General features: G+C 41.1%; 1 protein-coding gene and 1 pseudogene across 2 annotated transcripts in view; one reads left to right on the top strand and one right to left on the bottom strand.

Moving 5' to 3' along the window:
• The window catches only part of LOC308498977 (aldehyde oxidase), a 75,145-nt gene that overhangs the window by 34,742 nt on the left and 14,664 nt on the right, over positions 1-25,739 (bottom strand). The window contains exons 4-20 of the mRNA XM_081051763.1: positions 23,544-23,652; positions 22,032-22,158; positions 21,630-21,691; positions 20,596-20,685; positions 19,890-19,970; positions 19,135-19,279; positions 18,658-18,750; positions 17,739-17,890; positions 17,455-17,548; positions 15,989-16,098; positions 14,355-14,539; positions 13,243-13,405; positions 11,485-11,577; positions 9,827-9,996; positions 9,354-9,480; positions 6,944-7,066; positions 1,599-1,695 (exon numbers count right to left, since the gene is read on the bottom strand). Of these exons, the coding sequence (XP_080907889.1) occupies positions 1,599-1,695; positions 6,944-7,066; positions 9,354-9,480; positions 9,827-9,996; positions 11,485-11,577; positions 13,243-13,405; positions 14,355-14,539; positions 15,989-16,098; positions 17,455-17,548; positions 17,739-17,890; positions 18,658-18,750; positions 19,135-19,279; positions 19,890-19,970; positions 20,596-20,685; positions 21,630-21,691; positions 22,032-22,158; positions 23,544-23,652 (2,021 nt within the window). The remainder of the gene's footprint in view (positions 1-1,598; positions 1,696-6,943; positions 7,067-9,353; positions 9,481-9,826; positions 9,997-11,484; positions 11,578-13,242; positions 13,406-14,354; positions 14,540-15,988; positions 16,099-17,454; positions 17,549-17,738; positions 17,891-18,657; positions 18,751-19,134; positions 19,280-19,889; positions 19,971-20,595; positions 20,686-21,629; positions 21,692-22,031; positions 22,159-23,543; positions 23,653-25,739) is intronic.
• Positions 3,153-4,187, top strand: LOC308498979 (heterogeneous nuclear ribonucleoprotein A1-like; annotated as a pseudogene). The gene has a single exon. The product of its transcript is annotated as a heterogeneous nuclear ribonucleoprotein A1-like (transcript).

Below are 25,739 nucleotides of genomic sequence, written 5' to 3'. Positions count from 1 at the left end.
TCAAGAACACAGTCTAAGACTTGATGTAATGCTCTACATACTGTATCTTTTAATTTTTTTGGGGGGGAGTACTTATTATCCTAACAGGCAGATAAAGTGCTATTGTAATTCTTAACTCCAATTATCCCACAGTGAAACAAGTAGTCAAAAAATCTTAATCAAAATGACAACTGCAGAGTAAGAAAAAAGAAGCCTCAAACCAGTGAGTTAAGAGAATGAAAACTTAAAAGTAGTATATGTGTCCCTTTTAAAGTTTCCTGTTAATTAATTGGTTTTATCCTTTTTAACAGGGTATGATGCAAGTAGCCAGTTAAAATTCAAGTAAGAGACAGACTGAATAAATTACCAAACTGAATTAAATAATTCAATAAGATGTGAAGGGAAAAATACCATAATTAAATTCTCACATAAAAACATATTGTGGCAAGAACAGAGGCTAGGACATATTATGGCACAAATGGAAGAACTCTCCCTAAATATTGATAATTTCAAGATTTTCACACCATGGATTGATTCTCTATGATAAAAATGATCCTTCTTCCTCGTTCCCCAAAACAAACTCAACCTTCAAGCGTTTGCCACATTTTATTAATCCTAAGAATCACATGGAGCACTCTTAAAACTGGTCAAAAAAACAGATTCCTGGGGGTACCCTGGCTCCTCCAACTCCAGAATCTCAAGAAAGGGGCACAGGAATCTCCAGGCAGGTCTCCTAAGCATCTTACAGTGTGAAAAATTGGGCAACACTGGGTTTGAGAAATGCACGCCTGCCAGTGCATTAGCTCAGTAACAGACAACCTATTCCAGAGAAAAATAACAGAAACATCTAAACCTAATAATAATTATTGCTCACAGTTGTGGACCTGTTACTATTGGCCAAGCACAGGGGTGTTATCTCTTACAATCTTCACAGTGGCTCTTGGAGACCGGTATTATTGTATCCAGGTACAGGCACACCTCCTTTTCGTGTGCTTCACTTTACCGCCCTTCACAGAGGTTGTGTTGTTCTACAAACTGAAGGCAAAACACTCCACCAGCAAAAAGATGATGACTCGCTTTAGGGCAGTGGCCTGGAAGCAAACCTGCAACACGTCTGAGTGATGCCATAAGCATGTGGAACTGTTGTATGACCGTGGTCATGTTCCTTAACCCCTCTGGGCCTCAGTTTCCTCAGTTACCTGCAGGGTGGTTGTGAGCAGGAAGAGACAACCTCTATATAACGAGTAGGGCCCCAACTGCTTCCCCTCTCATCATTTTTTCCAGATAGTTTTACCTTCAAGAATTTGATCAGCCAATTTAAATACTTCATCAACATTTCCATATTGCAGTTTCCTCTCGGGGCAAGTGGTCTCTGCATGGGGGCCTCCCACTTTGGCTCCCTGCTGTGCTCTTTACACACACACACACACACACACACACACACACACACACAAACGACACAGAGGAAAACACATCTGTGAATGAGGGGCATGCCCCCGAGGAGCACAACCACCTAGGCTGATTTCTAGAAGGCAAAGGCAACATAAAACTAGACGGGCTTAGAAGACTTCCAGGGCTGCTTCCCTTCTCATCATTAGTTTTTTGTCCAAATAGTTTACCTTCAAGAATTTGATCAACCACTTTAAATGCTTCATCAACATTTCCACATTCCAGTTTCCTTTCTTGCTCATAGAAGGAATTGTGTTGTATGGCTTCCTAGAAAGAAAACAGAAAAGTGAGCTTACTGGGGCATACCATCCAGCCCTATGGCAGCAGACACACACCGTGGGCCGTGGGTCGGTGGGGGCATCATTTGAGTCTGGGCAGCATGTCTCCTTTTGCTCTGGCATCCCAGGCGCTTTCGACACGACCCCATGAGTTGAGCTAAGAACCAGGCTTCAGAGATTCCCCACAGAGCAAATGCAAATGTCCTCATTGAGTCAAAAGAAACAGTATGCTCAGAAAAAACCTGGCACCTAGGTGGTCCCAGAATGGCACTACTATTTTCCAGGCAGATTATTTTCTTCATTCCACAACCCATTTTATGCAGCCAGGGCCACACAGAGCTTGAATTCTGGACCCAGTCGGAGTTATGTCCATTTACTCCACTTACTAGCTGTTTGACTGTGGGTCTATGACTTCACCTCTCTGAGCTTCATTTGTCAAATGGAGGTGTAGTTAGACACATAGCTCCAATAGGGCTGTGGAGTGGATAAAATGAAATGAGATGTGTAAAGAGCTTACATGACATGTGATCAGTGCCCGGTCAATGTGAGGTGAAGACTCTAATAATGAGGATTGTGAAGGCCCTACCCGCCAGCCCCACGCTTCTGCTTTGGGGGGATGAGCCCTTGGGACGTCCAGTCCTGGTCCCAGATTCCATTACAAGTCCAGTGTGGGCACCACAAATCCACTTACACACCGGCTCTTACTGGCTTTCCCTGTGCCCAGTGGGGGGTACACTAATGGGAACACAGAATCAGGGATGCAGCTACAATAATCTAGGCTGGTTGTCTTACCTATCCTTCAGAATGGATCTTGCTGTGATCCCTGTGTTCACTGGCCAATGTGACATGCCGACTCCTGCCAGCACTATCTACCATGGGTTATTGTCTGTCCATGAAGTTCCAGCTTGTTGGCAGTTGGGAATTCTCCTAACCCTGGTTCCCTCTGACCAGCAGTAGGGTCTAGACCTGTCAACATACCTTACAGGGATGTTCTGTGGTGTCCCTGCCATTTTCTCCATTCAGAAAGTGGGCTGGTTTGGTTTTAGCCACTGTGGGGCCCAGGTTCTTTGATAGAGTGTTTGTTGACTGCTCTATTACTGAGCAGCTGGGTGACGTTGGGTAACCTCATCTTTCAGTTTCCTCATTAGAATGGGGATAATAACTATTCTTTATCTCATAGGACTGTTGTGAGCATTTAGTGAGTTGATGTATGAAACCTGCTTAGAACGAAGTAACCATTCAGTGAGCTCTATGTAGGTATTGGCTATGGTCACTTTGGTCAGGATGATAGATGAGAGATTCTGGTCGAGAGCGTGTTTCTCTCCCCGTGGTCATCAGCTTGACCCCTTGAACCAAGGGGTCAAACTATGTGTTAAAAACTCTAGCTTTTCTGTCGGTGGACGCCGCTGAGGAAGCATCGTTAAAGTCACCCCTCCCGTGGTCGTCATGTCTAAGTCAGAGTCTCCCAAAGAGCCTGAACAGCTGCGGAAGCTCTTCATCGGAGGTTTGAACTTTGAAACAACAAGTGAGAGCCTGAGGAGCCATTTTGAGCAATGGAGAATGCCCACAGAGTGTGTGGTGATGAGAGACCCAAACACCGAGTGCTCCAGAGGCTTTGGGTTTGTCCCTATGCCACTGTGGAGGAGGTGGGTGCAGCCATGAAGGCAAGGCCACACAAGGTGGATGAAGAATTGTGGAACCAAAGAGGGCTGTCTCAAGAGAGGATTCTCAAACACCTGGTTCTCACTTAACTGGGAGAAAGATTGTTGTGGGTGGTATTGAAGAAAACACTGAAGAACACCACCTAAGAGATGATTCTGAACAGTGTTGGAAAACTGAAGTGGCTGAAATCATGACTGACTGAGGCGGTGGCAAAAAGAGAGGCTTTGCTTTTCTGACCTTTGATGACCACGACTCTGTAGACAAGATTGTCATTCAGAAATACCACGCTGTGAATGGCCACAACTGTGACGTAAAGAAAGCCCTGTGTAAACAAGAGATAGCTAGTGCTTCATCCAGTCAATGAGGTCGAAGTGGTTCTGGAAACTTCGGTGGTGGTCGAGGAGGTGGCTTTGGTGGGAATGACAACTCTGGTCGTGTAGGAAACTTCAGTGGTCGAGGTGGCTTTGGAGGCAGTCGTGGTGGAGGTGGCAGTGGGAATGGCGATAATGGATTTGGTAATGATGGAAGCAATTTTGGAGGTGGTGGAAGCTACAACGACTTTGGCAATTACAACAATCCATCTTCAAATTTTGGGCCCATGAAAGGAGGGAACTTTGGAGGCAGAAGCTCTGGCCCCTATGGTGGTGGAGGTCAATACTTTGCCAAACCACGAAACCAAGGTGGCTATGGTGGTTCCAGCAGCAGCAGTAGCTATGGCAGTGGCAGAAGGTTTTAATTACTGCCAGGAAACAAAGCTTAGCAGGAGAGGATAGCCAGAGAAGTGACAGGGAAGCTACAGGTTACAACAGATTTGTGAACTCAGCCAAGCACAGTGGTGGCAGGGCCTAGCTGCTACAAAGAAGACATGTTTTAGACAATGCTCATGTGTATGGGCAAAGAACTCGAGGACTGTATTTGTGACTAATTGTATAACAGGTTATTTTAGTTTCTGTTCTGTGGAAAGTGTAAAGCATTCCAACAAAGGATTTTAATGTAGATTTTTTTTTTGCACCCATGCTGTTGATTGCTGAATGTAATAGTCTGATCATGACGCTGAATAAATGTGTCTTTTTTTTAATGTGCTGTGTAATGTCAGTCTACTCTAAAGTCATCTTGGTAAATTACCCCAACAGTATGAAGTTAGAATTCCTTCAGGATGATGGCAGGTTCCATTTGAAATTTATTTACAACCTGCTTGGGCTCAGTCAGAAGCCATTGTCTTCAGAAACCTTGGTGTAGTTGAATTGACAGTTACTGTGTTGGTGATCTGGAGCTCACCATTAAAAGGGTCACCCAAGCAGAGTCTGGAGTTTATTTGGTGATTAATGATTGTTGGCACATCCTATGCAATATATCTAAATTGAATTATGGTACCAGATAAAATTATAGATGGGAATGAAGCTTGTGTATCACCCATTATCATGTGTAATCAATAAACGATTTAATATCCTCTTGGGAAAAAAAAACACTCTAAAAAGCATACGCTAGGTTAAACCTCAGAGAGTAGTGACAGAGATACATTTGTTCGTATCCTATTTTGACTGGTGACACACTTTCTACTGGAATCAATTCAGATGATTTTATTATTAATCCAAGACTCAGATATTCCAGGTAGGAAACAGAAGTTAAGTTTCACAAACCTTATTTTAAAAAGTTTAATCTTTTTCTGCTTCACTTGCCGCTTTGTCTTTGAGTGACTTTGGGCTAATTTCCTGGTCAGGAAAGTGATAAAAGAATGTCAGTGTGTAGGGGGCTGGCATATGTCCTTGCTATAAATAAATGGATTCAATCCACTTTGATCTAGTTGATTGAGCTTGGAGAGCTTAACCTGATAAAAACATGAGGCAGTTCTACTCCACAATGTCAAAGTTTGGCATCTGGTATTCTCTGGCAGACAATTAGGGATCCACTGAGAGCAGTTGGGAAGGGTGGGAAGAGAGTCGTATCAATTTGCTTACTAGGAATTTTATTTGGCTGCAAGATAGAGCCAAGGAAGGGATGCTATCTAACCACTGGTATTGGGCAAAGGATTACAAACAGAATTTTTGATGAAACATCACCTAAATCATTTCTTATAAAGAAGTAATTCTAACTCTAAAACAAAATGTTGGAGAAGGAATATATTACAGTAAGGAAGCATAGCAGGCAACATAGGAATGGAAAGGGTCTGAGAAGGGAACAGAATATTTGAATCTGAAACTGGCCAGGAAAATTTAGAAGGCCTAATGACCCTCTGACTCCAACTGAACTCCTATATTTTTGTCTTCTTGACATGATTTTATTTTAATTTTAGAACACTGAGGACATTGTCCAGAAACAAACACTGAGCTCCTGAGTATAAAGCATCATGTGAGGAGACACACTAGAGGCCCAATTCTCTAGGAGGCACTAACCTTGGCCGAGTCATTTCCTCATGTTCTGATTCAGGGCAAGCTAGCTGCCTAGAGAACAACTTATTCATTATGCTGTGAAGACAATATTGTATTCCCAGAGTACATGAAGTCTGTATATGCTGAATCTAATCTACTCATTGCCGCTTTCCCAACTTTTATACTTTTACTGCTTCGTAAATTATAAGAACCAATGTACTTATGCAGAAGAAGACTCTGTCATTACATGGAGATGAATCTTAAAACTTTCATACATTTCAAATGCCTTTTTAAACAACAGGATAGGAAATGCAATTCTCCAACTTGTTTAAGTTGCCAAAATATCTGTAGGCATTATAGGATCGATTTCTCATACTCATTTACAATATGCATTAAAGGATCTATGTAAAAATGGTGTCTCCAATATTTGCTTCCCAGAACATCTTGTTGGTTCTCACTGTGTGCCTGAGAGAGTCTGGGTGAAGGTGAATACAGTAAGCTCTCACCTAACATGGACAGGTTCTTGGACCTGTGGCCAAATGACGTATAACAAAACCAAGTTTACTGTAGGCTAATTGACAGAAACAAGGGTTAAGTTCCTAAGCATCCCATTAACGTTATAACAAGTGATGTTGAACGAAATGATGTTATTCAAGCACCTGCTATACAGGGTTATAGGGTGTGTCCCCTCTCCTGGACATTGTTGGTTGCCCATCCATCATTCTTCCCACCTGTCCCCTTCCAAACAATGCTCAGATTTCTGTTTGGGTCTCCACCACTCCCCCATACAGCCCATGTACTTCAAAGTAATCTGACTCCCCAGCAGTAACCAACAGCTCCTCCATTCCTCTGGCTAGTCATTAATGCAGAATTGGATATGTGACTGAGTGGTCTGATGTGGCTGGATTTCAGGACTCAGGGAATGTTGGGACAATGCTGTTCTCTTTTGCTTCTTGGATATGAACTAGAAGCTCCTGGCTGCCATCCTGTGACTACAGGAAATAAAGCCTGTACTGTGAGCAGCAGAGAGGTGAGGCAGGATATCAGGTTTCTTGCTAAAACTGATAAAGGTTTTGGGTCAATAAAGCCCCTGTCACTTCGGAAGTCGCTTCGAGTCAGGTTTTCTTTCCTGTTATTGTAGTCTAAAGCATTTTATGATGACACCACTGACATCTGCTTTTCTGGCACCACCCTTGAACTCATTACCTCAATTGTTAGGACCACTGGCTCCAAATCCTGGTAAACAATCTTCACTCGCTTTGCAGCTCGCTTTGCATGAATCTCAGAATCCGCAATCACGGCACAGACCATCTGACCCACGCAAAATACCTACAACACAGCAAAGGCCTTTGTTCTCAAGGAAGGCAGGTACCATGTCCTCTCCTCTCATCCATTTTTCTCCTCCCTCCTAGCACAGAGCCAGACACACAACAAACGAGCCCTTCACATGTGTCCCCACTGCAGTGCTGTGGGTAACAAAGGCTTCGGGAGGCCAGTGCATTTGTCAGAGCCGGCCTGCTGCCCCCAGGCACTGTGGAAATTCAGTCTTTTTGCTGTATCACTGGCAGTGGGCAGGAGTGATGCTGCCTCCTGCACAGCAGACGGGGGCTGCAGGCCCAATCGACAGGGCCACTTGAAGGCCAAGTAGCCTCGCAGAGCCAGTCCCACAGCTTGGCCTGTGGCTGCCACACCGTGAACAAGGCCATTCTGACATGTTTCTTCTGCTTTCATGGACTGCGAAGGCCCGGAAGTCGCAGCCCAGCTCAGCCAGAGATGAAGGAGGGAGAGAGGAATAACACGATCCTGCCAGTGAGCAAATCTGTGCCCCCACTGTGATGGAGCACAAGCTCTCAGGGGCAGACAAGAAACTGTGCTAGCCAAGGTGTGACCAAGCACAGAGCATGCGTGTTTCACCTGCAGGCAGGTAGGCGACCCAAGGAGTTCACAAAGGGACCAGGGCAGAAAGTTGATGGGAGAAGAATAAAACGAAGGCTCCAGAAAGGTAAAATAATCAGGACTGGAAAAAGTCACCATGACTGTTTAGTTCTTTTCCACCTTATACCTTGAACACAGTTAAAACGTAACCACTAATTTTGAAAATCTACATTGGACTATTGGGTCTTTTTTACAATGAGCATATAGTAGTTTTATCATTAGGAAAATATAGTAGTAAAAAATGTTAAAACTGGCACACACACACACACACACTCACATTCACACACATACACACACACACTCACGCAAGGGTTTTTGTTGGGTGTGGGTCGATGGGGGCAGTGGGGAGATAAATGAAACAAGAATGACAAAACGTTGATAATTGCTGAATCTCTATTTTTGTGTATGCTTAAAATTTCTACACTGGAAAGAATTTTAAAAGGCACAACATGCTATGGACAAATGTTAAAAAAGGAATTAAACTCACAGAGGCAATCATTCACATAGCCCCTGTTCTCCATTCTTGCTGGTTTTGCCCGTGACCTGGCACACAGGCACGGCCTCCAGAGGCTTGTAATCCACATACCCACACCTCAGAGAGCAGGTAACTATCGTACAAACAGGAATGGGTTTGCTTGTTTAGTTAACATGTATGCAAAGGCCATAATTCTCATTGTCTTTTGTCAATGCCACCCCGAGACGCCTTGGGGGAGTTTCAAACTTGACTTGAGACTCTCAGTCATCAAATTTTCATGTTTATCCACTAAAGCTGCCAGCAAGAGCCAGAGGTGGGGACTGTTTCAAATGATGAAGCTCTTTTGGGTGAACACTGAACTGAGAAGCCTGAGTTCTGCACAGAACCTGCTGCATTGCCTTTGCAGCATTTTCTGATAACTGAGGGTACAGTAGCCAAAGTCTTAATCATTTGAAACTTGCAAATGGCCACAATGCCAGCTGTTCCTCTACTCATTTATCCTGCTCCATGGGAAGCAGTGTATGGAATATACTGATGAATCAGACATGGGGCCTCACCCAAGGACTTTTACTAGGTAGGGGAAATATGTAAGACCTAAAAATAAGTAAGCTTAATACAAGGTAGAAAGTGCATTAAAGGTCCATTGTGCCTTTTCCTCTACCCTTGAAGCTCTGTGAGGGGAAAGACCACACGGGTCTTGTTCAGCTACAGCAACCGGCCATCATAAGTGCTCACTTAAAAATATCTATGGAATACATGGCAGTATGAATGGATGAGTAAAGTTGAGTTCAGAGAGGGAGAGAGAACTCCTGGATTAAAGAATATGGAAAGGCTTCATGGTGGAGACACCACTTGAACCTGGACTTGGACTTTGGAAGCACTGACTGAGGCAACGGCAAGAGAGTCTCAGGAGAGATATTAGTAAATAAAAGTTATTCTGTTCTCCTTTGTTGTTGCATGCTGTTAGTAGCACAGTATCTTACTACAGGAAAATGTAAAACAATCAAGTATCTTTTATATAACTGGTCCACTTTTTTACTTATGTGGAAAATGAATTTATTTGAATTCATTCACCCTTAGAATACAATGTTTTATATTAAGCATTCATAGAATATTGGAATCCTTTATAATGTTCCAAATGCGACCTTATCTTTAAGAAAATATGAAGTGCCATTAATGGAGAAACAGAATGCAAAAATGCAGTACCTCAGCTGAGTCCAGAATTTTCTCAGTTTGGGTTATAAAGCAGTAGGAGTTCACGCCATGAAGGTGTTCTTCAGTCATGATGTCCACCACGCCTGGCAGGCTGAGAGCTTCTGACAGTTCAATAGACCTGGATGAGAACATACAGAGCAGGGCTCCTCAGAGCAGCCCCAAAGCCCAAAGACCCAGGAGAATGGGCTTAACTGAAGAATCAGATATGAGAGAAGAAAGATATGTCCAAGAATCCTTCCATAGTTCTCTGATACACGATTGGGAAGAAATTCCTGGGACAATAAAGTTATTAGATGGAGGCACAAACTGTAGTAAATGCCACATTTTGATCGCATTTCACCTCTCATCTGCATTGAATATCGCCAACAAAGAGCTTACCCTCCTCATACCATTACTTTTCGCTAATGGGACTTAGATGAAAAGGCAATCGCTAACGTCTCTTGGGTAAGAACATTGCCACTTACACAATCTTAGCATGAGCTCTTGAACTTGTTACAAAAGCCAAGAAAAGTTCCCCGTGCACCGCAGGCATGTCGTCACAGTAGATGGCTTCACCTGTGGCATGCTTAATACCCGACAGATGCATGATGGGCCGGCCAATCGGGTCTTGAGAAAGCTTCTTTGGTTCTCCATTCTATTTAATCAATAACCAACACACCATGTTTATAATCATAGTATGGACATCCCCCATAAGAGGGTAGCTATATAACTTACATCCAAACCAGAAGCCTTTTGAAAATGGAAACTGTCACTATTAATACTAACACTAGGACAATCAGCCTATTTCAATAATTCAACAGGAAAACAGGGATGAATGTATAGGCATGATGCTGTTCTTATTTTTTTCCTACTTTTTTGCATATATATAGACCACAAACATTTCAAATGCAAATTCCCTTTGTATAAGTAAATGAATGTAAATCTTTATTTCTGGTAACGTGAAATTATGTCTTCTTGCTAATACTCACGTATTTCTTTAAATTTTAGTATCTAAATTATTTTACTGTTTGTATCTAAGTGTGGCACAAATATTTTTGCAGAAGAGCATGACGATATCATGACTGTTTATAAAAACTATTTATTGGGAGCATGTATTCAACCAGGGAACCCATTTTTTTCCCCTATTTTGAATGAAGAAGTCTAAGAAATAATTGGTAAAACTCTTAACTTAGATACTCCTGATAAAGAATGAAGCCTAAGGGAGATGCATTTTGAATAATGATTCACTAATGTTATTCTTTCTTAGAGACCCATGGGGTAGAATTTCTCGCTATTGGTTCTGTAAATACCTTAAATATGTTTCATTAACCAAAGTAGAAATTAAGAAACATGACGTCATCCTCAGTATTTCAAATGAGAGATTTGTTAGTTTTCCTAGTTGGTTGGTTACTGGTGGAAGAAGAACTGGAGGCATGAAGAAAGAAGGGGTTAAGAGACATGATAAGCCAAGCTCAGAGTCTCAGGTGAAGGCTGTGGCTGCTAAGGGAGTGTGGGAAATGGAGATTCCAGGAAAACTGCCAGCCAGCAGCCATCTGACTACTTTCTAAAAGAAGAAGGAAGCTCTAGGTCTGGAGCCCTGCTTGAGGGGCTGCCTGCTACGTTGTGCAGGCAACCCCATCCATAAGTCATGGGGTCAACGTTTGGTACTAGGGCTGAGGCCGGGCTGCCGGAGGCTTTCTCTGGAAGACTTGGGGGTGAGAGGCATACAGTAGGCCAAGGTGAGGCCTGGAAAAAGCTATGGAGGTCTCCCCTTCCTGCCCCATCTGTTGCCCCACACTGTGGTTCATGGGTCATCTAAGCCCTGTGCTCTGACTGATGCTGCCAAGGGCAGAAGTATGTGGCAAGCTTGCTGGCTTATTCATGTCGATGGTACAAGACCACAGAACAAAACATGGGGCCTTGAAGATCAAAACAGAAGTGAAAAAAGCAATTACCACTGTTAACTTAGTGTTTAGTCCCAATTCTTTGATTTTGAAGTTTAACACTAAAGAAAGCTGTGAGTTCACCAGAACAGGAGCTCACTGAGAATCACTGAGAGAAGACTGGGAATGTCCAGGTGAAGGAGTTAGAGCCCAGGCCCTTTGAATTAAAAAAAAAAAAAAAAAAAAAAAAAGCCACTAACCTGGTATTTAAATGTACTCCAGTGATGTCTGGAATGAAGATCTTCTATAGCACTCTCATACTTGTCTGCAAGGCTAGGATAGTGAACAGGGTCCTGAAAAGTAGAACCATTGCAAATGTTTAAAACGTGCCCGAATGGTCTTGGAAGGGAGGCTACTAGCACGGTTCTTAACAAGCAGCTCTATTCTGAAGATTAACATTTATTAAGTACTCGTCTTGTTCAGAACTCTGGAGATACAAGCAGCTCCCGGACCCCCGGGACACACGCTCTGGAAGGTCCACACAATAGGAAGAGCCAAGTGGATGTAGCAGATCACTGATTTCCAGCATCTCTGTGTTTTTAGGATTCTCTCACATGCTTTCCTAAATCATTTGAGGACTTACAAACCAATAAAACGGGAAGAGGGACGCTAAGTAAATAAAATGGAAAGGAACAGAATTGTTGAAGCCAGGAAAAAGTCAAAAGCACACCATTGCGCATGTGATTAAAACTCTGCGCTTACCACCTGGCCAACCTGGGAAAAAGGAAAATGCAGAGGCTGCATCCGGCCACAGCCCCGTAGGAGGAAGCACACGTCTTAGAATGTGGGAAAATAGGTAATTTGGGTCTTTATACAATGCTTTAAATAATACACTTGATGGTTATCTTTTATATTTAAAAAAATTGTAATACAAAATTAAAGCCAACTAAGACTATTATTTTTAGGAGTAGAGGAATATTGAACAGAGGAAGTTGAATTGAAAGTATGAGATGACAAGGAGGAAGCTTTAAGTTATATCACTTGATTCACCCAAGAAATGGTGTATTAGTTTACTATTACTTGGAGGAGTCTACAATGGGCATTATTTTTTCTCTCTTTTGATTACCTGGTGACAATATGTCACTTATACATGATTTCAAGTTTCTAGTCTCAAAAATTCGATACAACTGTTCTGGTTCTTAGTTTTCCCCACGTGTAATGAGAAGATATCCTCAGAAGCAATAGGAGAGAACTTTGTGCCTCTTACTGGCAGTGATCACACTAATTTCTATACCATGTGATAAATGGTCCTGGCTTCTAGTTTGGTCAGTTGGTTGTAGCATGGGATGAACAAGGCCAATATGGCTCAAGTTCCCTTAGAAAATTTATTCAGAGACATTCTTTTAGTTGTGTCCTCCCCAGCCAACAATCTTGTAACTAATTGTCTGTCATAAGGGAGAGAAGGCAAAAAAAAATTTTTTTTTAAGTGGCTGCATGATTACTACTATTATTAAGACTAGTGTTAGGCAGTCTTTATCGTGTTAGTTTGTAGCACTGGGGACTGTACTACGCCCTTCTCCTATGATGGCCCATTTCACAATAACATTCTGGAGTAGCTGCCATCATCATCTCATAGGTGAGAGAAATGAAGCTGAATCAGAGAAGCAAGCCAAATGCACGAAGGTAACCCTCAACCAGGGGAGGAAGTGCTTTATTGAGAGAAAATACATTCAAATCCTTACCAAGTTTTCTGCACACTGCCTGGACAAATATTGGGTCGGAAACAAAATAACTGAGGGGTGTTCAACAAAGTCCTATACAACTCTGTGCTTTATTTGCAATCCCCCAAACTTCCAAGCCATCAACAGACAGCCTGAAGAATTCCCAGCAAGCCCACGTTTCTAATTTGGGTTTTCTTTTCTATTCTACAGCTATTTGGCAGGGGGTTGTCACCTCCATTTTGATCTCCCCATAACCCCTAAGACTGGGAAAGCTAACATATGGTCAGTTCCATTTACCATCCTCTTCAAAATCTGTGACACTTCCAGGTAAAACTTGAAGAGGAAGCTGATGATGAGAGTCCTCTTGAACTCCACCTTCCCACCCGGAGCTGAGCCTGGAAGGGAGACTTCGTGCAGAACCAGCCTGCAAGCTGCATCCAGCATCTCTTCATTCCAGGGCCTGTGAGAGTCAAAACAGAAGACTCCTAGCCTGACAGGACTCACTACCTCACAGGCTCAGTTAGTGTGTGAGACAAATAGCTACAACTTATGCAGGACATTCAATGTACAAGCTCCAGAGTGCCCACCACTCTCAAGGTGCCTGGCCCAGGTCTACCACTTCCTCATCTGTAAATGGGGAATAATAGTAGAACTACCCCCATGGAATGGTCACAAAAAAGAAATGACAACCCGTATTAAGTCCTTAGCACAGGAGTAACTGACCCTTATATCACTAGACTATTTACTGCAAGTCAGGTTTTGTTTTAAACTCCTTATAGGTATTCACTCATTTAATCCTCTCAACTGCCCTATAAGGAGGGTGATTATCTCCCTTTGATAGATAAGGAAACAGAAGTATCATAATGTTAAGTAAGCTGAGATCACATAATTAATAGGGCTTGAGCTGATATTTGGACCCAGGCAGCCTTGCTCAACGGAGTTTGTGTTTTTAACCATTACTCTCTACTCTTTATGATATAGTAACTGGTACCTAGTATACACTCAAGAAATACTGGCCATTAGCATTACCTATAGAAATAAAAAGTCAGGTAAGCAAATGCATTTAGCAATTTATTATAAAACAAATTCCCATAATCTGTTTTTCATCGTGGCAAGTTATTTCCTCACAACAAGGCATGCGAGTCTACTCATTTTGCTTACTGCATCTATGTGCCATTGGGATATAGGCTCTCCCTCACACACACACTTATACACACATGCACATATACACAGACTATATGATTCCAACTTCAGAATTTACTAAAACCAAGACATATCGGAATAATTATGAAATCTTATCGGCATTCCATGCCATTAAACAAAAACATAGCAAGGATGTTTCTTGTAACAGCATGCCATCACTAAAAGAACCACTCCATTACTTGGAATCTAAGGACATGATGCCATACCTTCCGATGAGTTTCTGGCAGGAATTCTTTGCACAGATGGTGGTTGGACCAACGCCTCCGTACGAGATGGACAACTCTCTGATGATGCCATCCCCTTCTCCAAAAAAGACTCTCATTCCTGAATTGACGACTGCAAGCGCATTCTGTTGCCTCTGAGCTTGTCGGAAGGCTGACACAAATTCCCACTGAAAGCACAAGTTAAGTAGAAACGCACTGAGTTTCTAGGGAGTTTATTTATGTTGCCTCATACATCCTGGTCATACTCTCTGTAATGGGTTAAATTGTGTCCCCCCCAAAATTCATACGTTAAAGTCCTAACTCCCAGGACCTCAGAATGTGACTGCACTTGGAGATAGAGATATTTAAAGAAGCAATTAAGTTAAAATAAGGTCATTAGGATGGGCACTAACCCAACATGGCGGTGTCCTCATAAGAAGAGAAAATTTGAACACAGATATGAACAGAGGGAAGTCATGTGAAGACACAGGGAGAAGATGGTCATCCACAAGCCAAGGAGAGAGGCCTCAGAAGAAACCTACCATGCTGACTTCTTGATATCAGTTTTCTAGCTTCCAGAACCATGAAAAAATAAATGTCTGTTGCTTAGCCACCCAGTCTGTGGTTCTTTGCTATGGCAGCCCTAGTGGACTAATATACCCTCCAAGGCAGGCTTGATTATTCCCATTTCATAGATAAAGAATCAAAGGCTCAGAGTGAGTCAGCAGTTAGTTCAGGGTCACAGCAGATTTTGAAACCAGGATTCAATCTTGAGTCTAACTCCAAAGACCTTTTCCCTACTAAGTTCTATTGCAAATGTGTTAGTTTTAGCCTTTTTCAAACTCCAAGATATAAGGTAGAGAGATATATTTTCAAGTCTTATTTAGGGAAAAGCCTCATGGCACAAAGAACTTTTAAAAATCAGTAAGAAAGTAACTTTAGAGTTGGGGGGGGGGCGATGAAGAGTGAGGAGGAGGGGCAGAGACAAAGGTCTCCTGATTCCAGAAACGACAGAAGAGTGTGTAGCATACATTAAAAAGTAATACTGCAGTTACTGTAGATCTTAGCAACCTCAGCGCATGATTTTTTTTCTTTCCTTATTAAGTCGAGAGCTTCCACCTTTTCATTTAATGGAAGCACTATCCAGCTTCTTTTTGGCATATCCGAAATGCCAGCATCACTCCTCTTGTGCTTCAGGCTGTTCGTATATAAAATAAGGAGTTATTGAGCAGAAGCTCTGAGACATCATGATAGTCAATCTGATAACTGAGATGGCTAAAGTGACTAATGTACCAGAGCATATACAGTGTGGATATACTGGACAAAGGGATGATTCACGTCCCAGTAGGGACAAAGCTGGACAGCGTGAGATTTCATCATGCTACTCAGAACAACGTGCAATTTAAAACTTATGAATTGTCGTTGTTTTTTTCAATTTTCCATTGAGTCTTTTTGGACCATGGTTGATCACGGGTAACTGAAACTGCAGAAAGTGAAACCATAGGTAAGGGGGGGACTGCTGGTCCTCGTCAATCTCCCCTGTAAACCCTCAATACCTTTACGTAACCTACTATATGTGGGAATTAACAAGCTGTAGGCTCACAGGTAAAAAAAAGAAATTGATAGGACATTCTCACCTTCCTTGAGTAGGGGATATTCACTGAGATCAAGATTTCTTCAGGCTTAAGATCTGCACTGGGGCACTTTCTGAGAAATTGCTCACTTAAAGGAATCTGTCGTTCTCCTTCTGTGGAAAGAAATGACACTTTCCTTGGAATCTGTTCTATTAAGCAATCAAATTCCCAAAACTTGGGAAATAATTCTACCAAAATCCCAAGGAAACACTGGGAAAAGAACTGTACTTTCTGTGCTTCACAAATCTTTCACCCCGTAATGGTACTGTGCAAGGTTTCTTCCCATCTAGGTTCCACTTTTGTTTGTTTGTTTCTTCCCATCTAGGTTCCACTTTTGTTTGTTTGTTTTGCCTTCTTTGCTTATACGTAAAAATATCTAGCAGAGTAGCCCAGAGGTCAGGAAGAACAGGACCTTAGCAGTCCTCATCTTGAACAGCACAATTAATTTCGAGCTTTGAGAATAGGGAGTAAGTAGTAATATCCCTTTTGATATTCTGATGAAGTCATTCAACAAACATTTATTGTTTATAACTGGGACCCTTATTAGGTACAGTAGTGAATAAATCAATTGTCTTTAATGAAGTTTTATTCTAGTGAGGTGATATCTTTTTGTTTACATCTTTTTCTAGTACCTAAAGAATTTCTGTTCCTTAATCAATATATTGGAGGGAGAAACAGAAATAAGACTTTGGGATGAAAACTAAGAAGTTTTTTATTTTTATATTCACATCACAAAACCTCTTTCTCATTATATGATTTTAAAAAGAGATGTGAATTAAATTGACAACTATGAATGCAAATCTTCCTCTTTAAGATACTTTTGTGGTTTAGATGACATGCAGAGTAGGTATTTAACAATGCAGGTAATAGAAATCTAGACCATATTTTTAAATGAAAAAAGATTTATAGAGGATCAATTAGAAATTCCCAATAATTGTTGACCAAATTAGAATAAGAGAAATAAGTTAAAAGTCCTGAACTTAGTTTCAAAAACAAAACTCAAGCTAATAAATATAAAATGAAGCCCAACCATTGTTTCACATAAAAAAGTCTGTAGGCTTCCATCAAAGACAACTTAAGCATGAGCACACAACGTGACGTGGGTGCCACCACCCTCTTGTACCACCTGGAGAAAGTCTTCAACCAAGGGGCCTGATCATCTCAACAGCCTGTAGTTCTCTCCACTCGTCAGATTACATCGAGGATACTACCACCACAAGCCTGTTCCATGTTTGGTGACCAATAGGGAAAATTATCCAGCACAAGTCCTCAACAAGAAAGAGATGAAGACATTGGGAGTGTGCAGAATTAGGACCAGACTGACTAACTTTCCATGAGTCAGAACAATAGAGAGAGTTATTAAATATTATAAAGAATAGTCACGTCAAAACTGGACTTCCTGCATCTCCAGTGAGACAAAGCATAGGAGAAGTAGGTTTAATGACCCCCAAGAAGGAGCTGTCACTTACCTTTTGATAGCAAGTTGAGGGTACAGTTGCCCACAGCCAGAAGGGGATTTAGATCTGAATCCAGATGCCTGCTCACAATGTGGCCCCCTAAAGACTGTTTAAAATAATGAGTTATTTTCTATCCAGTTGTATAATTATGAAAACACAAGTGACAAAATAAGAATTAAGCAAGGCTTTGGAGAACTACTCTTTTTGTCTGTTCCAAAAGAATGAAAATGTTATGATTCGTCAGGGATAGTCATTCAAGGGACACACACTCAAGTTTACTGTCATTAAATACATACAGCCATGTTCCTAATCTGGGATCCAGCCAGAGTCCTTAGGTGCTTCAAGAGAGCATGGTACGTTTGCGTCTTCTCCTCTGGGAGCTTTAGGCTTGCGTCAGCCAGGGCGTCCTTCACCTGCGCCAGGCTGAGGCCGGCACCTAAGGTCAGCCCTGAAATGAAACCATTTGTAAATAATGCAATGCAATCACTGCTGACCTGGAAATGTCTATTCGATTTCAGATTATAGATATGGGATCTTTATGTTGGATACATGCTGCCCTGCTTGTTGGTGGATATGGTGGTGATGGTGGTGATGGAGGTGGTGGTGGTGATGATAGAGGTGATAGGGGCTATATGTTTGGAACATTCACTATATCGAGCACTATATTGAACACTCCACAGAATCTCCTTGAATCCTAACTAGCCTTTGAGATATTTTTAGCCCTATTTCACAGATGAAGAAACTGAGGTTCGGTTAAGTAACTTGGCTAAGTTTTTACAGTCAAGAATTAGACTCCAGAGCCAAACTCCAAACCCACATTTATATTGCTTCCCATCATTGTCATTAAATCAACTTCCTTTATCAGAATGAAAAAAAAACCAGTCTGTAAGCTGCTTAACACACAAACTTGCTTTGCTTATTACTGTGTTCCTGGAGAGCAAAGCACAGTATCCTTCACTGGAACAGCTACATTTCTAGGATACGGCAGACATAGAAAGTTCTTTAGTAAAAATCTGACTAGTCAGACAATTAGTAGCTCATATAATTATAGAGAATTCTTCCCTGAGCTTCCTCCACAATGTTATCATTCTTATTCTGGTAAGAAGAGAATCTCTGTATAATTAGAAATAATTCTTTTTCTGCTTATCTGCGGAGCAAAGGAAATAAATTGATCAATGCATTTTAACTAAGAAAACAGGGTCTTTAAGAACTCACCATTACATGCATAGTTCACAACACTCAGTTCTTCAATTCTATCAGGAGAAATTATAACTGGGTGAAAGACACCTTTGAATTTCACTTCAGGCCCTAAAGGGTTAGAAAAGAAAAAAATAAGACTAGGATAAAGGGGACTAACCGTCTTTTAAATTTTGAGATTGTGATGAAAACTGATGTCTTTAAATATATAAAAACTGCATGTATCTATTGGTCTGTTCACTGCCAAATCTCTCTCTGGCTCCTACTCTGTTATGGAGCAGGCCTTCTGGGTGTAACTGTGCACTGCTCAGTTTAGGGGCAATAGGAATTCACTTTCATAATGGAAATCGTGAAAGTCTCTTGAGCAATGCTGAGGAAGTCAAGTCTCCATGAATAAACATAATATCTCAGACTGTTTTTCCTTAGAAATGTATATATGTGGTTCTCTCCCCCAAAGTGCTTTTCCTTATAAGAAGTCCCTGGGGTTCTACATACCCACAGAGGTGTTCCCCATGAGAATAGGGGCCTGGGGATACTTGACTTTAGCTTCTAGAAGTTCCTTCAGGGTCACTGGAGAAATCCACATCATTCTATTGCCAACAAAAACCCTGGTCTTTTGTGGTTGCTTCTCAGCCATTATCTATTGAAAAAGCAACAGGGATTCGAGCTCATCTCATGATAACATTTCTACCTGTTTCTGCTCTATCTTTGTAGGAACAGAGGCAGGAAATACAGATCGTTTTTAAAACTAAAATAAAAGTGATCTAAAAGTAAAGCTGCTTCACTAGGAATCAGAGTTCAGAATAAAAATATGACAATATTTTACTCCTTCTGGAGACTGTTCTAGTAATATGTCTCCTTTTGGTGCTTTTATATCTCAAAGGAATTTATTTCAATGTTTAAAAATATTTTAACATGCTTAATTTTGTCAAAACATTCTATGGAAGAATAAAACTTAGCAAAACTGGAAATATAATAGAAAACATGTCTGAATCTACAAATGTTATGATGTCATCTCATAACATTTTTTATAGGTACTCCCTGCTACTTACTGCATTCCACTGTCTCCTTAGGGGTGACACTACCCTCATTCCCTCATCTCTGCCTCGGTCCTCCTCTTTAGACACTGGGCTAAGGATGACAGATGGCCTACTTGTCAATCAGCTTTTGAGAGGATCCCTAAACAATATACCCTTCCTGCCATTTCACTGTGAATTCTTCTAGGACAAGCTCACCTTTGTCTTACTTACCATTAGCTCGGGAGGAAATATCAATTCCTGCGTTGGATCCAATGGCAGAAACTCCTCTTCTGAGACGAGTTTTAGACTTGTCTTAAAAACAGAAAGTACCAGAAGTTATTATCGTCAGGCAACTCTAACTACAGTACTTTAAGTTCTTTGTGGAATGAGGTCAGAAGAAGAGAGACAACAAAAGCAGGGGCCCCGCCACCATCCCTGGGCTCTAAGTCAAGGAAGGGCTCTGACAGATGTCAGTGAGCCTCCAAAGCTCTGCACATCCTGAACATTTTCTCTGGAGTCTGGGGAAAGCAAAGGAGGCAGGGAGCAACACAAGACATGGCAAAGAACAAAAATATTTCCCGGAACTGCCACCTCTTCTTATCACTACCTGTTGTTCCCTCTCCCTCGTACCTCTCCACTTTGCTTCTGGCCCTCGATAAAAGACTTGAAGGAAGTTTTTTGTTTGTTTGTTTTTTAAACTAAGAGAAACTCAGATACCAATGTGTTTTCTCTCCTATAGATAGCTGGACTTGAACAACAGTAATGTCTGGAAGGAGGGATGAAACTGCTGGAGTTTTATTTTTTAATAGATGGAGTGAGAATGGGAGAGAGGACACCTCAAGTTAATCAATGTGGGTAGCCATTTATTCTTCCTGAAAGTAAGTGGGTCTCTGCTCATGTCTGAGAAACTCTTATTAAAAATTTACATTTCACTAACCTCATCTCCTTCCTCAAATTCTGGTGATTCATTTATCCCTTGATTCAAACAGCAAACACCATTTTCTTTACTTTGACAGCAGCCAGAAGTCTAGTGGGTGAAAAAAGAAACAAATAACCAGGACTTTATTGCTAATTCTAGTAAGAATTTTATAGCTTTATTGAGGTGTAATTGATCACTACAATTGCATGTATTTGAAGTATACAATGTGATGCTTTCACATATGATATTTTGTTAAATGATTGCCACCATCACGTTAATTAACACATTGATCACCTCACACTGTGTACGTGTGTGGTAAGAACACTTAAGATCTATTCTCTTAGTAAATTTCAAGTATACAACACAGCATTATTAACTATTGTCATCATAGGAAAAATCTTATGACAAAGTCTGGCACATAGCAATAAATGTTAACAATGGTTTATGGTTAATATTAATAGTTTACTAACAATAAATGTTAACAAGTATTATTATCACTGTTCTTATTTATGATGCACTGACTTCATAGTTTAACTTCCAAAGGAAAATCTTATGTCCCTCAATTCAAGGTTGTTTGTCAATCTATTCATTCAACAAATATTGACTGAGTGGTATCCACTCAATCAGTGAATGGTGACCAGCTCTGGAAATGTACAGCCCCTACTGCTAAGCAGACTGCTGTCTGGTGAATAGACAGAAGAGCAAATGGGCAGTGACATCTAGTGTGGCCCACGCCGTGATGGGGGCTGGCACAGAAGGCTGGCTACAGGAGCACCAGGGTACCTGGCTCAGACAAACAGATCAGGAAAGACCTTTTGGAACCCACAGCCAATATCAAAGGGCTTAGTGACCATTATGTCACCAGCAGGGCGAGCTTAGAGAATGAAGATAAGCACCCTGCCCAAGATCAAACAACAAACAACTATTACAGACCTTGAGAAAAAAGTAGCCCTGTATCAGTAACAATGGCTATTACATCACATCTGACAATCCTTACTGTTCTGTTTCATCAGGGAAAAACTATACTCAATATCATGTTCTTTTCTACTCACTTTACAGAAAGTCTTGCATACATCAATTATGGGCCTGTATCCAGTGCAACGGCACAGGTTACCTAAAGGAGAAAAACCCAGCTCTGTTAATCAAGAAACCCAGAGAGAGGCACAGACTGCCAAATGCATGATGGAAATAAGGACCTCATCCTAGAAGGAAGCCCTGTTTGACATGTCAGTCCACCTAAAACCACAAAGTCAGATTTTTCTCATCAGCAACTTGGGATATTTGGTTGATATATAAAGCCATTGCAAATTGCAAATGAGATAATCTTTATACAGCACTTAATCCAGTGTGTGGCACATGGTAGATGTCCAATATCAATGCTTGTCGTCAGTCATCGTCATCATCTAAAAATAAAAGCACACACACACAGACACACACACACACACACAACTTACCACCAAGGGCATCAGTTAATTGATCCAGAGTGGGCTCTGGATGGTTCCTGAGCAGTGTGTAGATGGACATCACCATCCCAGGGGTGCAGAACCCACATTGGGTGCCATGACACTTGGCGATCCTTTCCTAGAAGCACAGAAACGATAGAAATGCAGAATCTTGGGCCCCAACTCAGATCTACCTAATCAGAACCTACATTTTAACAAGATTCCCAGACAATTCATATGCACATTCAAGTTGGAGGAGAGGCCCCAGAAAAATCCTTCTCATCCTCGGCTTCTGCCTGTCTTGGGCTGGGTGGCTGTGATTACTAGTCCTCACCAGATTTTGAGCTCCACTGGAAGTTCTCTTACAGAAATGTGCACCTGAAATCTGTGCAACTTTATTAACAATTGTCACCCCAATAAATTTAAAAAAAGAAAAGAAAGTTCTCAGCCTTCAGAATTCCCAGGGGAGCTGTACAATTTCCAAGGCTCAAGTAGTACCCGTGATCAATTGACTGAGACTCTCTGGGGCTTGGGCGCAGACTTATATTTTATAAAGATTCCCAGGTAGTTTCAATTTGTAGTCCCAAATGGGAATCACTGAGATAAACGTCTGGAAATCCTATAGAGAAATGAACTGGATTACACTCAAGTTGAGGGAAAAACAAAAACAAAAAACGCTCCAAGCTTTTCATTTATTTATTTTTTATTTTATTAAATATATATATATATACATATATATGTACATATATATATGTATAATTTAAAAAACAAAACAAACTAAACCAAAAAAAACACACACACAAAAACAAGCTCCAAATATTTCCTGAGTGTTTTATCTGCCCACTACTGCCATAAAGCTTTAACACCTAGAAGTTTGTTTACAAAGTGCCATCATTAATCCAGAGAACAATTAAGAAGGAAACATTGTCTTTACAGGCATTTCTCTTCAGAACCTTTCCCCCCTCTCCCCGAACATGTTCTATTTGGAGTCTAACTTCAAAAGTGCAACCCCATTTTGGAAGCTGTCTTCTGGCTACATGGTAACCAGGAAGTCAGCAGCAGTTGCTAAATGAAAGGGTGTTTTCACGCCTCTAAATAGTGAAGTTTCACACGGGTATCAAGCAGAATTCACTCCTTCTAGGTAATGGGGTTTCATAGAAAATAAACAGAACCCAAGATTCCTTTAACTCCAGGGAATTTGAAGTTTTGCCATTTTCAGTCATCCTTATCTTTTCCCTCTTTTACTCTCTCCATAAGTTAGTTGACCCTCATCAACTTAGATAAAAACAAGTAGCCACAGCATTTTTATGGACAATAAAATGTGTAAATAATTGAGACAGGCGTCCGAGGTGCCCTTTCACTTGAGGCAAAGTCACAAAATACCCACATGGCCCAGGTCCCTGCTTGGTTTCATCTGTTGGCTGACCAAGCAGCGGGGCTCTCTTGTATGTATCTCAGGGGCTCATTATGTCATTAATGGTTTTCAAAGCACAGAAATCCTATGAAGCAGAGGCCCACCCTCACCTGAACAGCATGAATCCTGGTCTTGGTGCTTCCTATGCCTTCTATTGTTGTGACGGCAACACCATACAGAGAACAGACAGGGGTCAGACAGGCATTGGCTGGATAATGTCTTCAGAATGCAAAAGAGAAGCATAAATTATATTGTGTCCAGTGGGAAAGAGGACGGAATATTCACTGAGCACCTTTACTATGACAGGTTTTGCTACTGTCTCAGACTTTGAATATATATTTGTATCCTTAGCTCCTGCCCGTTTTATAAAAGTAGAATCTGAAGGTCAGAGTGATTTGCTCAGGGATACAGCTGGAGTGTCAGAGACAGGATTAAATTAGACCTCTAAATTCTAACTCCAGAACAGGTTCCACTAACTTTGTGTTTTCTCTTGAATGAGGGGCTGACATTCTCCGTTCTTGTCACCTGTGGTTAATCACCTAGGGCATATTCTATCATCCAGGCAGGTGCTGAGCCAGGAGTTCCTTGGAGAATAAAGTGAACTTGAAATTGTGCTTTAGAAGAAGAAATAGGATGTGGGATACAGAACTCCTCAATCCCACAACCTACAGAAAATGTCCAACGCAAAATGACTTCTAAAATGTTCTCATTCACCAAATAGAACTATAAATGACCAATAAATACATGAAACATATGTTCAACTTCAAAATAATGAAGAGTAATTAGAATGAAGCAATGAGAAACACCATTATTATCAAAGAAAAGGACAAACATTTTTAAAAGTTGTAATGTGCATTATTAGCAAAGCTTTCAGAAAATGAAACTCATGTATTGTTGGATGAAAATGTAAATTGACAGAGCGCTTCTGGGAGACACTTAGCTGGAAGGCATAAAAATCTCTAAGATGCATATACTCTTTTACCCTGCAATTCCACCTCAGGGATGTATTATAAATAGACACACACACACACACACACACACACACACACACACATCACTGCCACATTGCTTATGATAATGAACAACTAAAAATAATCTAAGTGATCACTATTGGGGGATTGGTTTTGCTATACCCAAACAATGGAATGTATACAACCATTAAATATTTATTATTTTCAAAAAATATTCATGAGAAGTTAAGCAAGATATACAGGTTCTAAACAGTTATGCAGTATGCTTCCATATGTCTATATGCAAAAGAGAGATCAAAAGGATAGTATTCACTTATAAATAAATGTAAATAGTCCTTGCATGCCTACATGTGGCAGGCAGAGTCCCAGATGCTAGGATTCATTGGGTAAAATCCCTTCCCTTGTAGAGTGTATATTCTAGTGGAAGGAAGGTAGATAATACTTATGTACATAGACAATACATACTGACATGCATAAATTGAGATGGTGAGAAGTGCTATAAATAAATTCATATAGGCTAAAGGAATAGGGAATTGCAGAGGAAAGGAGGGGGATTGCTATTAAGGGGTGAGCAGGGAGGGATGAGAATGGCTGAAACCTGAATCATATGAAGGAGTCAGACATGAAAGGTTGTAGGAGAAAACATTCTAGGCAGAGGGACAACACATACACAGTCCCTGAGGCAGAAATGAGTTTGGGATATTTAGGGGCAGAAAGAGGGACAGAAAGAAAACCAGTGAGGCCGGGGCATAGTGAATACAGGGGGAGTGATAGGATTCAAAGCTGAGAGACAGGCAGGAACAAGGTAGGTGATGGTAAAGGACAGGCATCTGAACATTGATCCAAAGGCAATAATAAATCCTTCAGTTCAGATGTAGAAAGTTGTAAGAGGCCTTTACTCTCATTCAAAAAATCAAAACAAGCCATATAAGCTTCATAATATAGTTTTTTTTAAAAAAAATCATGAAATACTGAGTATGTGAGAAATGTAAGTGAACTAGACTCCATCAAGTACAAGCCCTTCATAAGACAGAAGAGATAAAACTGTTCACATCTCCAACTGAAATGGACAGAGAGAAGAAATCTGCCTTAGAGAGGAGTATGGGGAAACCAGACCAGCTTTCACCAAATGTTTCATAGCTACATGTGGGCTGATGTAACAAATTAAAATACAAAGCTGGGCTCACTATCCCCAAACTCTCCCCACCCCCAGACTTCACTGAGTGCTGAGGGTAATGCCCTAAATATAAGGGCAGGGAGGCTGAATATTGGGGCTGAAAGAAACTCTCTAGGCACATTGGCTCTTAGACAAGGATGACTGAGAGCAGGAGAAAC

This window comes from Rhinolophus hipposideros (assembly GCF_964194185.1).
Source record: "Rhinolophus hipposideros genome assembly, chromosome: 6".
Taxonomy (NCBI): domain Eukaryota; kingdom Metazoa; phylum Chordata; class Mammalia; order Chiroptera; family Rhinolophidae; genus Rhinolophus; species Rhinolophus hipposideros.
Note: the sequence above shows the minus strand (reverse complement) of the source record. Positions and strands in the feature narration are given on the sequence as shown.